We start from the raw sequence: 17,675 nt of genomic DNA on the forward strand, positions 1-17,675 counted from the left end.
TAATCTAAACACCCAAAATAGGAAGATATAAAAAACAACAAACAGGAGAGAGTGGGTGACCATCTCTTATTCCTTCCAATTTACACATTTTTAATAACTCAAGAGTACTGGGAATGTTTCTTCTGTTCAAAGTACACAGGTACTTACAGTATTTGTCACTACATAACCACCAGACTGTATTACTGATAGAAAAATGGTTACACTCTGAGTAAGCAGTAAAAAACAAACAGGCCAACGTCAATTAATCACATTTTTGTAACCCTCCCATTATTTAAAAAAGGAATGTTATCATCACCTAACAAGGAATTTACTTGGAGAAGCACAGTGTAATAACCAACTGTAAAGCCAGTAATTCATCAGAAGCCAGAGATTTCTTCAAACAAGTTTTTTATATAAACACTTAAAATACAATAAGTTGCTGCATTTATATTGTAACTATACTGCAGTCATTGAAAATAAAGTATTCTAAAGAGCAAGCAACCTTTCAAGACATGCATGGTTGCAATAATGCACTGAAATAAAGGAGTGCAATATCAGAACAATGGAAGAGCTGCAGCAGAGTGGAGCTGCCCTGCCAGCTCAGAGGCACCTGCCAGGCTGAGGGCAATGAGCTGTGCCCTGCTCCATTGCCATGGCAGGGCTCAGCCCAGGGGCTGTGAGCTCTGCTGCCAGACCCCAAACCAGGCCATGACCCATTGTGTCTAGAACACGAAAAACTGGGAGTTGATTTCTGGAAGCTTCCAGGGACTGCCTACAGGTGCAGATGGCTCCTTTTGGGGCATGTGAAATGGTCCAAGATTTTTGTTTCGTTTGCAGACATTAGCAAAGGCTGAGGAATGCTTCCCCTGCAGTGGGCACCTGGTGTTTTCCTCTGGGATACACTCACCTCCTGTTCAAAATTTTACATCTTGCTCTCCTTGAACTCAGCAGATCTCATTTTAAAGAAAATAATTTAGGTTTTAATTGGATTCAACATGATCACATCCAGAATATTTAGGCAAGTAGGCTGCCTACAGCTAATGATTCCATGAGTAACTTAAGATCACCAGAGCTGCCAACAAGGACTTGGATACCCCGTGTGTATTAAAGGTTTAAATACAGCTTTGAATCAGGCTTCTCCTTGATGAATCCCCCAAGGCCATCCCAGGTAGTCACTGATATGTTTGAAACCTCTGTCTTGCAAAAGAGACCCCCTGGAACCCTGGGTCCTTGTCCTGCTCTGCTGGCAATCCTCAAACTCCCTCTCCCAAAGAACTCCAGGCCCTGCCTACCCAACAGCTGTTGGGAGAACTGGGAAGCCCTGACCCCAAAGCACTTTTAGATGGAGTCCAGGTATGTGAAAAGCTGCAGAAGAGAGAGCAGCTGGATTTGCTCCTGAAATTAGGGAATAGATTCAACAGTGATAAACAAAGTCTATTTCAATCATGAAAACTGGTATTCATCCTCTCTTTTGGGAAAAGATGGATAATGTGTTCATTTTGACTGATAAAAATACATTTTAAAAATACCAGAAAATTTTATCAAAATAAATCACATTTTCATCACCATTTCCCACAGAAAAATATTCCTTTCAACATTCTCCCAGAAGAAGATGAAATGCAACCAAAGCTATGGCAATTAGTATTTTTTAATCCACTAGCCAAAAGCAAGAAATTATCAGAAAAATGTCATTCGGCTAAATCTGGAATAATTTTTTAAATTATTTTCTAAAAATAAAATACATACATTTGAGATACATTACATAATATATTTTGACTTAAAACAAAAAAATATTTTTCTTTTGCCATTATTATTTTTGCATGTGAGAAATTTAAAAAATGCAAAGCTTTTTTTTTAAGAAAAAAATGAAAGTTTAATTCTCAAAATGTTAAAGTAAATTTACTTTTTGATTATTTACCCAAGACTATTTGCTGCACTCTGGTGAGCTTTGTAAATAATTTCAGTTCAGTGAAACTGCATTTTTCAAAGTAATCAGAAAAATGAAAGAGTAACTGCCTGTCTCTAATCACTCTAGTGAAGGGAGGGGAGCTGCCTTATCCTGCAAACTCCAGAAACCCTTCCCTGCACAAACCCAACAGGGAATTTGTTGGAAATCCACCACAGAAGAGTGGAGATTTCTCCATCCCATTTTTCCATGCTGCAAAGCAAATTTGGATGCTTAGATAAGCTAAAAGCACATAAAAAAATCAAAATAAACCATTTCAAAAAAGTAAAGAATTGCTGTGAAAGAAAACCAGGGACAGCCAAACTCTTCTGTTACAACCAAATGTTGTCATTTCTAAATCAGGAGAATTTGAGGAAAAGAAAAAAATACATACATCAATTAACTCACATCCTCTCCCTGTTTAAATAGCTGTTATTAAGTGGGTTAAGACAGAGATTTAAAATTAAAAAATTAATATATATATAAATCATAATTCAAGGAAAATATTAATGCACATAATGATACCACCACCCCTTATTTCTGAATTCCACTGGATTTGGAATAAAGTCACAACAGCATTAGAAGGGCAAGAGAAAAAAATTCCTGCATGGTGAAGAGAAGCACTAGAAAATGTGCAGATTCCGTGACACAACAGTATTTAAAAGTCATCCAAAACTTCTCATTGCTTTAGCATAAGTATAACTCAAAATTACTTCAAAGACTTGATATTCATTATGTTGCATTTACAGAACCCATCAAAGCCGACAGATCTGTCCTGGTTCAAAACTGGAGGAATTGAGGAAGAAGTTGGCATTTTGATTCAATCTTTAATGTGCAAATTACCTTTCACATATACAAAGTGTACTGGCACTCAGGCAGAAGACAAACATGTAATAAACCAGCTTACATTTTTTTCGGCTCTTACTCACAGTGGAATCCCCAAAATTCATTTTATTTTATCTTTTTCCCACTCTTCAGCTTTTTCTCTTCCATTTTCCTTCCTCCATTTCAATCAGCACAGGTTTGCATTTCTTGTTTTCTATTCTGCACTTTGTTGTCTACAATGGAAAGGCAGACAGACGGACAGACAGCAGGGACAGAGGCACTGCCAGCTCAAGGTAACCTCCTCGGACTCCCACACTCCACAGGATCTGATTCTCTCTCAAAAACATTTTAACTTTATATAGGGAAGGGAATCAAAACTGATTTGCATATGGGTTCATTCCATCTCTTCAGCTCACAAGTTCTCAGCTCTGGAAAGTCCCTCTCTGATTCCCGGGCTGATAAGGAGCCAGGAAGGTAACAGAGCCAGCAGAGGTGAGACCTGCTGTGCTGACCTTGCAGGAGCCAGGAAGGTAACAGAGCCAGCAGAGGTGAGACCTGCTGTACTGACCTTGAAGGAGCCAGGAAGGTAACAGAGCCAGCAGAGGTGAGACCTGCTGTGCTGACCTTGAAGGAGCCAGGAAGGCAACACAGCCAGCAGAGGTGAGACCTGCTGTGCTGACCTTGCAAAAGGGGCACGCTGAAGTGCTCCCTTCGCCGTGCTCGGAGGGCTCAGCTGGGACATCTGGGTGCTGTTCATCCTTTAGGTTTCAAGGCTCAGAGCACGCAGCAGAGTCGAAGGCTCGAGTCAGAGAAAGCCCCACTCCTGTGCAGGAGGAAGCTCTGGTCAGAGCTCGATACTTCGGCTTCCTGTCTGCACACTACGCGGTCTCCTCTGGGGAAATCCTGAAAACATTATCAGATGCCTGATAAGCTCTTTAGCTTTCAAGTACATAGTGATTCAGTTTTGGTCAAAACCTCATTTGAATACAGTTATAAGTCTAAATAAAAAGTGAGACCCTAAAGGAGAAGACATTAGACTTGCAGCCTAACATCTGTGCATCCAAAACAATGTGGCTGATGTTTGATACCAGCACAAGCAAATCTACATTTCCATATCAGCACCAAGATGGTCAGAGCATGTGTTCAGCTTATTAAAAAGGAGTGGAATGAGATGTCTGGTTAATTAACACTTTTATTTATCCACAAACACAGCAGAAATAGCAGCACGAATTCCTTACTCCATTCCAATGTTGCTCACCTTTGACATGAGGCAGATTGCTTCTGAGAGAGAAAAGCTGCTTAAAACTCCAAGGCCCAACCCTCCCATGGGCTTTTCTGGCAAAGCTGGCAAGTGACAAGACTTGTTTTGTTCCATGTAGACTCCTATTTGCCAGGCATCAGACAGATTTTTTCCAAACCCCAGACTCAGAACAGGTTGACAGCATTTAACCCTGTGGATTTAACTCTGGAAGAGTAAACCTCCACCACCTGCAACATTTTCCAGTTCTGATGGGTATTTTGTGAGGACTCTCCCACAGGAAACCACACCCTCTCCACTGGCTGTCTCCATCCCAGTCAAGCCAGGGACTTTTCTAGGACACATTCCAGGAGGTTCTTCACACACAGCTTCTGAAGACAAAGAAATGCACTCCATCTATGAGTCTGGAAGCAGCTAGGAGCATTTTCCCATGTACTGCATATCTGCAAGCAGACAGAGCACACTCTCAGCACAGAAAACCTGCTTCAAACATTCTTCGGGACAGCTCTGATGTTTTCTGCTGCACTCACCCCAAGAGTCACCACAAAGCCATGCACATTTGTTTATCAGCTACCCTGGAGAAAAAGAAAATTTGAAATATGTTTCTTGTTAACAACCACATTCTTCTTAGTGAGTACAGAAGTTCAGGCTGCCCATACTCAGGGCAGAGATATGTACCATCTTTTGTTTCATCCCAAGATCTGGTTTACAGATCACAGGTTACAATTCACTAGAGCAGAGGTTTCAGACACAAAACCACTCACCATTTTAATACCCACATCAAAATATGTAACAACAGAGATCCCAAAAGCATGTGAAACTGGGATTTTGCTTTTCAGCAGCATGAGAGATCTGATGGGTTGAAAAAATACAATTGTCTGAGCTCTCTCATGCTGCCCTGGGTCCCATTTGTGCACAGAGAAGCCAAGGCTCTAGTAAGACTTATCAATAAGAATGCTTAAATGGATTTGAATGAGCCATTTCACAGGAAGAGAGAAACAGTAAAATCTCAGGCTGGGATTCATCTGTGTTTGCAGTGCTCACTTGCACAACTTTGAAAATGCATGCTCACTCTAGCCTCAGATTTTAAAACTCCTTTGTAAAAGACACTGAACTGAATTAATACATTCCCTGCTGAGCAGTATGTCCTTGCTGGCTCTTTAAGTAAAGAGAATTCAGGTTTCCTGTGTCCCAAAAGGAAGGTGTCATTGTGTGCATGTGTCACAGCTGGATAACCTCAAGCAGAGAGCAGCTGACCAGAACCCAAATCCCTTGGTGAGAGCAGCACATCCTCCAAGCAAAAGCAGGAAAGTGAACAGCAAAGCCAAAACATTTACAGAGGCCTTTAGAGGGCAAGGATGACAGGACAGGTTCTTCACTTTGCTTGTGAAACAAATGCAGGGACCAGCAGGGGGGCAAGGAAAAGAAGGTTAGTACAGAGTAGAAGAGACTGGCAGTATGCTGTGCACTGCTCCTGACAGCTGACATCAGTCAGGACATTTATTACCATCCCAGCATCTCATCTGGAAAGTTTTGAAATTAATTTCTATTTTGACAAGAAGTCTAGATCTCAGCCTGAGTGGCAGGAATCTCTTGAGGCAATATTGTGTTAAACCAAACAAGGTAACACTACAGCCCTGAGTGCAGCACTCTCAGAAACACAGGCATGGTGATGTAGTGCATGTTAAGGACACCAAATCACAGCCCAGGTGCCAGAACACCTGATAGCTCCAGCTTCTCTGCTCTCTTTACTGCTGTTCACTGTATTCCTCATCAACAGAAGAAGCTGCCTGCCTTCCTTCCTTCACTGAGGGAGAAGGTCCTCCCAGAAGGGAGGATCTCTTCCAAGGTAGTCAAAATCTTTACAGAAGAATAAAACATGCAGGCATCAGAGATTAATCATGTCCTGTATATAAAATATCTTTCACAAAAATACAGCCTTCAGAAAGCAGAGCAGACATACAGTCATTTCATGCATGATTTCATAAATCTTTCATCCCTGCTTAGAGTATTTCTTTGTGACAGGCAGCAAGGTATGAGTTATGAATTCCAACAGGAGCTGGAGCTCAGTCCCATTGAAAACCACAGCAAAATCCTCATTACTTTTGAAGAAACTGGAATTTCTCCTTCAATACTCTTAAAAGCAACTTTCACTTTGTTTCCTCTGAGAGCTCAGTTCTGTGGGTCTTTTGCTATACAGAGCCTTATACAGAGACATACATTATTCTTTACTTTTGTGCATCTACTTGTCTGGTTTCTTTAAGCTGAATTGACTTACAAATTTTATGAGCTCTCCCTCTGATTTCTGTCTCATTGCTTTAATACCAATACATTGAAGAGAGCTTGAGCTGACAGAGAAACTGAGGAAATGCTTTATCAATCATGCACCTTTCACAGAGCACCTGGCAGATTTACAAAGGCTGTGGTCATATCACCAGCCAGGTAGGATCTGATTAGCCATTTCACCACCCACTGTGACAGGCATATAAATTAGGACACCGTGCTCCTACCTCTTATGCAAGCATTGAAGAGCTGTCAGCATGCCTGGGTAGCAGAAAGAGAGGGGATGGCAGAAATAGCTCTTCTGTGTGCTCCTGATGACCTGTGCAGCCTCCAGAAGCCAGAGCTCTGCTCCTGGACAGGGCTCACAAAAGAGGGAGGAACATGCCAAGACAGGAGAGCTGCAGCACCCTCCATGACATGTTTTTCTAAACTGGGAAATGTTCCCAGTAGGAAATGCCTGCAGAGATTCATACAGAGGCATTAACCTTCCCCCTAGAGCCTGTTTGTGTACATGAGTGCATGTACATGCACATATTTCTTATCCTAAGAGAAGATTTTTGCTCCACAGTGGCACAGTGGGCTGGGGTGTTGCCAGAACAGCCCGCAGCCCCTGCAGCTTTGCTCTGTGTCCCTCATGAGAGCCAGAATGCTGCCAGAAACCTGCCAGAGTTGTTCTACTCAGGTTTGGCATTCCCTTATATTTTCCTGTGACTGGCTTTAACATCTGTGAAAACAAGAGTCTGAGAGCAAGTGCAATACAGTCAGACCCCACACAAACCACAGTGCAGCCAGAGATCTGCTCCCACACCTGCATCCTGGCCCCCATCTCCCCACATGCTTCCCTCCCTGGGACAGGTCCTCAGGTTGCCTGCACCCTGCCCTTGAGACAAACAGTGCTCCCTGAGAGGAATGCAGCATTTCAACAGGTAAAATATTCCCCTGCCAGCCAACTCAAGTGAAAAGAAAATGATGCAAAGTAGCACGAGGCAGCCCAGTACAATCTCTCTCACAAGCTTCATAAAGGGCTTCACTTTGCAGTCAGAAGTTAGAAAACAGGAAGGTTTCAAACGAGCTACTAAGGCAGGAAGTGAGTCAGCCCTGAGCAGGAGGGACAGCAAACAGCAACCCCTTCCACCACAGACAGCCAGGCACAGCCAGGGAGCCAGGCACCAGAACCAGAGCGAGCAGCCTGAGAGCAGAACACACCAGCAGGGCAGGAACAGAGAGGAAAAGAGACTCCTCCAAGCAGAGCCCAAAGGAGGGAAGATTTTATCCATCCAGAGGGCTGTCTGCTAACCAGTCTTCCTTCTCCCTGCAGCCCTAACCACCAAGCCACCAGCCCATCCCCTCCCAGCCCTGCCCAGGCACACCAAGGCCTCCTGTGCAGCTCTGCTCAGGAGCTGTTAAAGGAGTCCCAGAACAGCTCAGCTGTGAGTGGGATTGCAAGTCCCCTCGAGCATCAGAAATCTGAATCCTGGCCTCACACACTCATTTAGGTACTTTCTGTTAGAAATAGAAACACCAACACTTCCTCCTCAGCTGCCATCCCACTCTGCCCGTGTTTCACATGAGACAAAATTGCTCTGGAAATGATCCCATCAGCCTCCTCAGGATAAGGAGGCTAAGGAGCATCTCAGCTTGGGGGTAGAGAGGACTCTAGCTGCTTGCCTAGAAACAGATGTTCATTAGAGAATTCATCTGCAGAAAACAGAAGAGATATAAGCCACCAGTGCCACCACAGCTCAGCAGCATATTATGGCAGCAGTTCTGAGGATCTGCATTTTGGGGATAGGTACAAAAGAGGCCCTAGTCATTTTTTAGGTGAAACTCCAGGCACAAAAATTACATCTCAAAATAGAACCCAGGTAGGGAAGACACACAGGCAGAGTTAAAATTAAACTCTATATACTGGACAGCATTCCTCATCACATAAAAATGTTGCACTCCTGGATGCAGTGCCAGAACAACGTTTGAGCCTTAAGCCTGGACAGTCACACAAGCACTGACACCCTCCATGGATAACAAATCCCCACCAACTTTTGCAGATTCCAAAACCAGGTAGAATACTAAAAGAATTAGCTGTTCCACTGGTGATGCATGTTGTTCCTATGTGTTGTCCTCTGTTTCAAACATGTTGTTGAAGATATTAGAAAGACAAATGATGTTTTGCTCTCCGTATTAATCAGAAAACTAGGATGCTAAGTCCAACTAAAAAAAAAAAATCTGAAGAAGGACAGACAGAATTGGCTGGGTTCCAGCACTAGAAAAGGCCCTTGCCTGTCTGCTTTTCCTGATAATAATCTTCTGTAAAGCATCAAATCACTGTAGCAGAAGACTTAAGAATCACAGCATGGTCACACACACCATGTGGGGGAACCAAAACACAACTGAAGAATAAGATGACCTTCCTCAAAGAATGCAAAGCATTTCCAGATCCTTCCTAGTTTCAAAAGAAACTCAGACTGAGGAATGGGGAAGCTATGCACAGAAGAAAGAACTTCAGGAGGAGGTTTTTAATCCTTGAAAGAAGCAGTTAAGAACTTGTTATCTGAACAAAATAAGGCTGGAGCAAGACTGGGTAGAAGGTAAAAAGCAAAATCCAGAACTTAATTGCAACTTGCAAGTTTTGAATATCTTCCAGTGCAATAATCATTCCTAGAAAAGTGCTGTGCTGTTGGAATAATTTTTTCCACAGGAATGCTCCCATTCTCATTTTGGCTTTTTTTTCTCACACATGCTTTGAGAGGTCAGCAGACTCTTGGAACCAGGAGGCATTGCATTTACAAAATGAAATTTTGTAAACTACTTTACATAGCAAGGTTTTTTAAGTCAGCTTTGGAACTGGAAGTCTTGGTTTCATAATAAGGGGACTCTTTAACTGACAGTTTTAAATACCTTAAAAAAAAAAATGTATAAGCTCCTTCACAAAATCCAGGAGAATAAACACAATAGGCTCTACTCCCAGCAAAGGAACACACAGCTGCTAAAAACAGCTCTCAAAGGTTGTGTATTATTTACGAAGGAATATGATGGACAAGGACTATACAACACCTGAACAGCCTCTGGAAGAAAACAGTACAGACAAAACTTCCAAGCTGAGAAGTAGTTCAGAGAAAAGAGTTGTTTGCTACTGGATATGTTTAGGTGCACAGGACTTGATACATTCCCTGAAAATAAGCAGAATCCATCTGAGAGAATCACAACTTATTCCTGCTGCCTGAAATTTCCACAAGCAGCAGGTACAGAAACTCAATTGTGGTTAACTGTATTTTTTAAAGTAGATTGCTATCATGCTGAAGTGCAAAATCTTCTGCACTAATAAATCCAGCAGCACCTTATATTTGATTAAAGAACAAGATGATAGGTGAGTTAAACATGATGGTAATTTATTGATTCTTGAAGCTGGAATGATTTTGGTCAGCTGGCTTACAGAAAACTGAAGCCAAATAATAGCTGATTCATGCTTGTTTTTCTCTGATTTTTGTTCTCATTCCAAAACTGAGTCATAGAGACAGACGTTGAAGAACCTGCACTGGAAGAAGAGCCAAAGAAAACTCCCCTATTTCGGAATCAGGTGTTCCCAGATGGGGACATTCCGGCACAGAGGGTGCCTGTGCCTGCTGCGACCCGCCCTGAGCACAGCCTGTCGCTGTCACACACGATGGCTCGGCAGCACAGGGAGCCAGCTCTGCGTCCCTGCCCAGCACACCTGCCCCAAGCACAGCCTGTCCCTTCGGAAGGGACACTGGCCGTGATACCCACCCACCCCACGGGCTGGGAGAGCTGCGTGTTTGCCCAGCCGAGCTGAGGGCTGCCAGGGCTCTGCAGTCGGGATTGCCCTGTAAGAGCCCCAGGGGCAGCCCCTGCTGCAGGGCCAGACACACATTTGGGCCGTGTCTCTGCGGACAGCCCAGCAGAGCGCAAAGGGGAGGATGTGCACTGCTCGCCCCGACCCGCCGCACTGAGCGACAGCTCCTCTCCTCTCCACTTCCCCAAGGGCACATGCACACTGCAGCTGGGAAAACACTCCGGAAAAAAGGAATATTTCCAGGGGATTTTCCTAAAACCTACTCCCATCCAGCAGATGGCTATTTACAGAAGACTAATACAGCGCCTTGCTTAGATGTCAGAAGAAATTGGAGCAACAGGGGAGAGAAAAGTAACAAACGGGGAAGGACCCCCTCCGTGGCTGGGCAACCACCGCCCTGGCCCCCCCGCTCACAGGGAGCGGCTGCGTTTTGAAGAAAGGCTCAGGCTTTGCCTTGCGGGAAGACAAGGCTGTGCATCCCGCAGCGAGGCGGGCTCTGTGTCTCGCTGGGATCCGTGTTACACACGGACTGCTAGGGCCCCAGAAAGAGACGGCCTGAGGCTGCAGCGCCCGCGGCTACCAACCCCACCCGGCGCCGCTCCCTCCGGCGGCGGTGTCCCGGACCCGGCGGGCACCGCGGGGCTGTCCCGTGTCCCCAGCGGAGCTGTCCCGCGGCCCCGAGCCCCTCGCAGCCGGGGCTCCCTCTCGCGGCTGCTGCGGCCACACAACCCCGCCTGTCGGGGCCTCATCATCCCCCCCGCATCCCCTCTGCCACCCACGAGTGCCAGAGCTCCGTACGGGGCCCTCCCTCCTGACAAACAAGAGGGGGAAAAGGCTCCAGGAAAGGGGCAGCTGTACTGCTTAACTACACTCACCCTGCAGGGACGTCGTGCGGCAATAAACCAGAAATACTGTGTTCTGGGACACATTAACCGTTTTAAGAGCTATGAAGTTTTGTGTGGAAGAAGCCATGGGTTTTGCGTCTAAGTTACGAGATTCATGGCTTTGCTAACCCTAGAGAGACCAACTGCCTCCAAGCTTCTCATTTCTGTTCTTTTTAAACAACGGAAGATAAAAAGTGCCTGGCTGATGGACTGCTCCCTGTAGTCACAGGGTAAAGGCACTCTGAATTCCTTCATGCCCACTCGTATCCTCCATTTCCCATTAACGAGGTGATGAAGCCATCACAGCCACCTACACCGTGTGCGAGGTACCAAAGGCATGCAGCACCACGGCAGCGATTTCAGGCTGCAGGAGAAGCTCTAACAAGGCTGTTACCATGGTGCCACCCACTGCCAGAACTCTGCACACAGGATGGACTGTCTGATGTGCACTGAAGTGACTTTACTGAGCTTGCTAAGAGACTGTTTTCATGTGCATCTCCAAACTCTCCTTACAGAAGTTCAGCTAAGGGCTTCAAGTAACTCTCACAGACAGAACATTTCTTTTGCAGAGTGATAACCCACTGAAAAATTCCCTACTCTGAGAATTTCATTACAATCCTGAGCTCCCAGTCATGTACCCATGTCTATTGAAGGCTGCCACCACACAAGCATTCATTTTCATTACAGCCATGCATTTACAATCCCCAATATCTCAGATCTTTGCAGGAAGCACAAGCTGATCAAGCAAATGAACTCAACCATTAGAAGCAGTTTTTAGTAAGATCGCTTGTTGTGGAGGAAAGTGCTCAAACAGCATTTTGAACTCACATTGCTCAAGTCAGTATTCCTGACAACATCCCAAGAGAAAATAGAACTTAGTAAGCATGAAGAGCTGTGTGGGTTATAGCAACATTAAAGATGTTAAGGAAGTTGATTTTTTTAGTCACCAGTAGAAGTCAGTGTTAACACCTACCTGAAGCAATACAAAATTCCCAGTGCTCCTGTGCTAGCACTCCATGGGCTGACACCCAGCAGGCTTGCAGCTCTGAGGCCATGAGTTTACATTTTCCAAAGAAAAGACAGTGACTCTTGGGAGTCACCAAGAGCAGGAAACTCCACCCACAGATGGAGTCTCACCACAGAGCTTTGTCCCAGAAAGTCTCAGGAATGTGCATTTCCCTTTAATCTCAGTCAGAGTTGAAAAATAAATGAGGAAAATAAAAGCCAGCTTAAACAAGTGGAACTTTCTAATGAATGTTTACAAAATTGAGCTTTGTAAAAGCAAAAGCTTTGACCTGCATTAGCCAGAAATTCTAATGACAGCAAAAAGTCTGAGATGAGGTTCACTGTAGCAAACAATTTACTTAATCCTACCACTACCATCTTATTTTCTACACCACAGCAGCACTCATCCCTGTGCAGACAGACCACCAATATTCCCTAGTCTGACTCACCCCATCTTTCTGTACACCCATTCCAGCAGCCCCACAAATAACAAATATTTAAGCTCCAAGATTAAAGTCTGTCAGTACCAAGAGGCCTATGAATCTGAACTGACTTAACTAGTACCTTGTAAACATTATGCAAATACTTGTTCAGTTCACTATGAAATTCTTCAAGCATGTTTTAAATGTGCATGTATACGCACATGGGTACGGCCCAAAAGGCTTATTTATTTAATTGTACAAAGAAGTCTAGGTTTTTGATCATAGTATTTCAAAGTTACAAAAAATCTCATTTCACCCTGATAAACTCCCATAACACATATGAAGTACTAGTGTCTCTCTCCCAGTGAGATGTCTGTTTGTACATACAAAAAGCTACTACCTAAATTTACACTCATGTCATATCCGTACTGTGTCGTACCACTGCTCTCCAAGGCCTCACATACCAATGTGTTTTTACCTGTGTGCTGCCTGCCAACAGGCCATGTGATGGCTCTGTGTAACCACATTCAGTGCCTCAGTTACTGGCACTTTTCTGCACTATCTACAGCTGCATACCAACCCAACATACACCACCTTAGCCACTGTGAGGAGCAAACAGGTTCAAAGGGAAAATACCAGAATACCAGCTCTAGTGCTTACTTTACACTAGATATACAAATTGGTTCAAACCCTTGCATGTTTAATGGATCAAGTTAGGCAGTGACGTCAGAAGGATTTCAACCTGTCACACACACTCCAACCTGCAGGTACCAACTCCTATATGGAGTGACAACAGTGTAGCATAGCCTTGCTTAGGAGCTTACCCAGGCTCTGCTTTACCTGCTTATCAGAACCTCCTCCTCAAAGCTCTATTTTGCTACCTACATCTTGGGCTCACTGAAAAAGGAACAGTACAATAGTATATAGGTTAAACTAGCCTTTATTGAAATGCAGAATTATATTAAATTGGATCTCAAAAGAAACTTCAGAGTACACCTTAATCATCATATATTGGAGGTGGCATGTCAATGATCTCATCCAGGGTAGCAAGGAAGTCAGCAGTTGATTGTAGCAAGTCTGAAAGTTAGAAATAAATCAAATCAGTTTCTCAAACTCAGAATGCACACAAACATATGCTAGCTCCCAGCAGCTCAGCATAAACCTGTTGAATAAGCAAGGGAAATATTGCTTCACTGTATAAGCCAGTGCCACCTAACTGATCAGTTTGCAATGCACCACAAAAGGTTGCTCAGTGTATTGCTGTTCACTGGGTAGAGTTAATTTTCTTCACAGTGGCTGGTATGGGCTGTGTTGATAACCCAGGGATGGTTCAGTTGTGTGAGCACTGCTCAGCAACAGAGGCATTTTCTGCTCCTCACCCCACCAGTGAGGAGGAGGCTGGGAATGACTCAAGCATCTGGAAGGGAGCACAGCCAGAACAGCTGATCCCAATGGGCCCAGGGGATATCCCAGCAGACAAAGCTGGGGGGAGAAGGAAGGAGACATTTGGAGTTAGGGCACTTGTCTTCCCAAGCTTCATCACCCTTACATGTGATGAAGCCCTGCTGCTGTGAGGACACTGAATACCTGCTTGCTGATGGGAACTGAGTGAATTCCTCGTCTTGCTTTTCTTGATTGCATGGCTTTTGCTTTAGTTACCAAAGCTGCTTTTATCTCAAAGCATGAGGTTTTTTTCACATTTTCTCTTCTGATTTCTTCCCCATCCCACAGCAGGGGGAGCAAGCTGTGTGGTGCTTGATTGCAGCTGGGTTAAGCCACAAGTCAGTGACACCCCTCTGAGACAATGGCCTGAACTGGCAGTGTTGGCCAGGTACACTGAGCTTGGCTACACAGCAGAAGCTGTTTGATACTGGTGCACTGCTCTAGTAGCTCAGACAGCAGCAGCAACTCACTGCTATAGCCAGCTGGCTTTCTGCCCTAACCACTGATGAGCATTGTGTGTACTGAAAATCATGCAAAGTTTCCACTTACTGGATTCCCATGAAATCTCTTCAATCTTCACTGGTGAAGAAGCCAGGTTCACACATCTGTCATATGTCCTCTCAAATACCATAAGGGGAACACCACACAGGTTGATGTTGCTTAGTTTGTGTTCTTCAGGAAGATCAAAACTCTCAAAGTCTGTTTAAGAAAGACTGTTAAGTGTACAGTAGCCTGGGAAGCTGCCAACTCTTCTAGACTAAATTAAATAGGAGCCAACCTAAAACACCACAACAGTCTCCTCTTATGAGGTCTTTACTTGCAGTTACACCTTTCAGGTGTCCATGAAATCCCATACACCAACCCTGATGAAAACACAAGGCTGCCTAATAGAACTGCTAATGTAAAGCAGTTAGTAACATCAGCAAGCAAAGCATGTATGTTTCATCAACACAGCAGTCTTTGGCACAGTAGTTTTCACACACATCCACATGAAGAGGAATGTTTAAGGACACACTTTGAAGGACTGAGAATATCTGAAATGGGCTGGCCTAAGAACAGCTTTAAAAGCTTCATCTTCAACTATGATATCCTAGAGGTGTAGGAATCTTTTCAATTACAAATCCTGGCACACTTTCCTATATTCCTTTGAATAGTCTGTCAGTTATTAGCTACTAGTCACTATTTAATAAACTAAGCTATGGTTACTTGGAACGTGTTTCCTGTCACCACAATAAGAGACTCAGAATAACACATGTGAGGCACAGCCATTACTGTTAGAAATACCAGCTCATTCCTGGTAAAGTACTTGAGAAGCAGAAAGCACCTTTGTGTTTCAGAAAGGACTCGGGAGAAATGCAATGTTGGCTTGTATGCCACAGTAGCTTGGACAAATTCTTACAACAATGCCATCACTCATTAAAGTACTATTGTTAATTTTAATAATTACATCAATAGTTCTTACCTTGAGGATCCAAAGGAAACATATTTTCTATTTCTGGCCAATCTTCTTCAGCCACTGGAGGGCAGCTTTCTAATCCAGTCTTTTTGTTAGTCATAAAAAGAGGAAGTAACATTATTTAAGCTACTATAGAATACTTGTAGTGGCTTTCTTGTGCTGTTTAGGTATACAGACAGGCATACCTGTCATACTTTTCTCAGGCCTAAATTCTAATGCCCTCCACACAAATAAGATGGGCAAATATTTCAGCTGAGTTTATGCAGTGCAGTACTCTATGTGGTGGTAAGAGGTGACTGCACTAGAACAGGTAACTCTTAAGGTGTGCATAAGACAATTTTCTCTAGAACCGTCTACATAGATGCCCTGCTTTTAAGCTGGACAGTACTATTTTTCTTCCTAGCTATTCTTATGAGCCCATGTTTTGGATTCATGATGAAAGCAGCTCTTTCAGCTGTTGCCAAGCAGTGTTTGCACAGCCCAGGCCTTCTCTGCTTCTCACAATCCCACCAGTGAGGAGCCTGGGGGGCACAGCCAGGACAGCTGACCCCAGCTGCCCAGAGGAATATCCAACACTGCATGGCCTCTCAGCAAGGAAAATTGATGGGAAAGCTAGGCTACAACTGCTCTGGGACTGGCAAGGCATTAATCAACTGGTAGCAAGAAATTGGTCTTGTTTTTCTTTGAATTTTTCACTATTAAATTGCTTTAATCTCAGCCTATTATTATTCTCACAATTCTCACCCCGTATGCCATCAAAGAGGGACTAAGAGAGCAGCTGTGTGGTGCTTAATTATGTCAGAGTTAAATCACAGCAGGCAAACTAAGGATTTCCCCTCCTTCCCAGCATAAGTGTGTTGTACTCACTTTGTTCACAGTGCAAGGCTGATTTTTCTGTTTTAGTTTATCCATCTTGCTCATGACTCCTTCAGTTTTATTCACATTTCCAAGAGCCTTTCTGACAGAGCAAGATGTGACTGGAGAAGCACTGATTGCTTTTTTAGGAAGTGGAGTGTTAACTTGCTTTCTTTCAGCTAAGACTTTTGCTGTAACGAGGAGGGGGAGGGGGAAGAAAAAAAAGCAAACATCAGCAACCCTAAAGCTTGCCTAAGTAAATCCACATGCTGCCAAAGTATGGAAATCACTGTTCACCATCTATAACTCATAAGACACTTATGACAAAAGCACAGAGTTATCTTCAATTTTATACCAACTGATGAACTTGGAAGAATTGGTTGGTAAGTAGATTTATGAAAAGTGTTACCATTAAAAGCAGTGACTAACAAAATGTGATTTATGCCCTATACTTGATCCTTTACTGGCTCAGGGGCAGCCAATACGCACAAGATCCTGAAGGGAGCTTCAGCTGACTCTTGGGAGCATGAAGTTCACTGTTCTCCTGATCAACAAAGATCAGAGTTGCCATCTTCAGATTGATGAGGCTACCCTGTAGAGTCCAGAGGGGAAGAAGGGAAAGCACTTTTTGTCATTTGTCTCATCACAACACACTTCTTAAGCAAGGCCCATTAAAAGCAACAGAGCTATCACATACTGGTCTCTAGACAAGGGAACAAACCCCTACTTCCCACAGTTATCCAGCAGGTCAGCTAAAGCCCCTCAGGTTTGCAGGCACTATTAGTGCTCATCGCTGCCATTACACAAGTGAACAAGCAATTCCTCATTAAAGAGGAATGCAAAAAAACTCAGAACCACACTCAGTGAGGCTGGAAAAGGTCTCTAAATAATCGAGTCCAGCCTAACCACCACCATGGCACCGAGGGCCACATCCAGCCTTCCCTTAAACACCTCCAGGGACAGTGACTCCACCACCCCCCGAGCAGCCCTTTCGAATGTCTCTGTCACCCTTTCTGTCAGGAATTCCTCCTAATGGCCAGCTTAGATCACCCCCGGCACAGCCTGATGTCATTTCTTTTTGACCCGCTGCTGGTTGCCTGAGAGAAAACACCGATCCCCACCTGGCTGAACCCGCTTTCAGGGGAATGTAGCAAGCGATAAAGCCCCGCTAATCCTCCTCTTCAGGCTGAGCACGGCCCCTGCCCCTTCTCATCACAGCTGCGCTCCAAAGCCCTCCCCAGCCATACTGCCTTTCCCTGGCCGAAACTCCTTTTCTCTGTACAGCCCGAAGCACAAAGCCAGATACAAAATCCCAGACGGGCCCTACCCCTGAACCCCAGCTCACCCCAGAAAGCGACAGCACAGGAACGACCAAAGCCTGAACCGCTCTCAAACCCCTCAGAGCACCCTAAGTTCAACGGCGCCGTGCTTTAAACCGGCCCCGAGCCGCCCATTGGCCACTTCGACCCACGCGCGGCAGCCGATTGGCTGAGCGCGCAGCAGCACGCGAGC

The 17,675-nt window shown here is 44.5% G+C and overlaps 1 protein-coding gene and 1 long non-coding RNA gene across 3 annotated transcripts; both read right to left on the bottom strand.

The window, feature by feature from the left end:
* Positions 1-1,801: 1,801 nt before the first annotated feature.
* On the bottom strand, positions 1,802-12,057 carry LOC115484258 (uncharacterized). 2 transcript variants are annotated; one of them, XR_007778762.1, is made up of 5 exons: positions 11,956-12,057; positions 4,538-4,582; positions 4,008-4,450; positions 3,318-3,652; positions 1,802-3,261 (listed from the first exon to the last, which is right to left on the bottom strand). It is a non-coding gene; the product is annotated as an uncharacterized LOC115484258 (long non-coding RNA). The 2 variants fall into 2 exon arrangements; XR_007778761.1 differs by lacking the exon at positions 11,956-12,057 and adding an exon at positions 6,518-6,907.
* A 1,274-nt stretch (positions 12,058-13,331) lies between these two features.
* On the bottom strand, positions 13,332-17,658 carry PTTG1 (PTTG1 regulator of sister chromatid separation, securin). The gene is made up of 6 exons (XM_009091348.4): positions 17,509-17,658; positions 16,653-16,755; positions 16,176-16,354; positions 15,315-15,393; positions 14,402-14,551; positions 13,332-13,486 (listed from the first exon to the last, which is right to left on the bottom strand). The coding sequence occupies exons 2-6, from the start codon at positions 16,732-16,734 to the stop codon at positions 13,407-13,409; spliced, it is 570 nt and encodes a 189-aa protein (XP_009089596.2). The 5' UTR covers positions 16,735-16,755; positions 17,509-17,658; the 3' UTR covers positions 13,332-13,406.
* Between the last annotated feature and the right edge of the window lie 17 nt (positions 17,659-17,675).

This window comes from Serinus canaria, chromosome 13 (genome assembly GCF_022539315.1).
Source record: "Serinus canaria isolate serCan28SL12 chromosome 13, serCan2020, whole genome shotgun sequence".
Taxonomy (NCBI): Eukaryota; Metazoa; Chordata; class Aves; order Passeriformes; family Fringillidae; genus Serinus; species Serinus canaria.

What these genes read in the sequence shown, in the direction of transcription:
- PTTG1 (XM_009091348.4), bottom strand. Translation starts at nt 16,734, where the DNA reads ATGGCAACTCTGATCTTTGTTGATCAGGAGAACAGTGAACTTCATGCT. An exon ending in AGCCTTGCACTGTGAACAAA is followed by an intron (nt 15,394 to 16,175) that starts GTGAGTACAACA and finishes ACTAACAAAAAG; the next exon opens with ACTGGATTAGAAAGCTGCCC. An exon ending in AGAGATTTCATGGGAATCCA is followed by an intron (nt 13,487 to 14,401) that starts GTAAGTGGAAAC and finishes TCTAACTTTCAG; the next exon opens with ACTTGCTACAATCAACTGCT.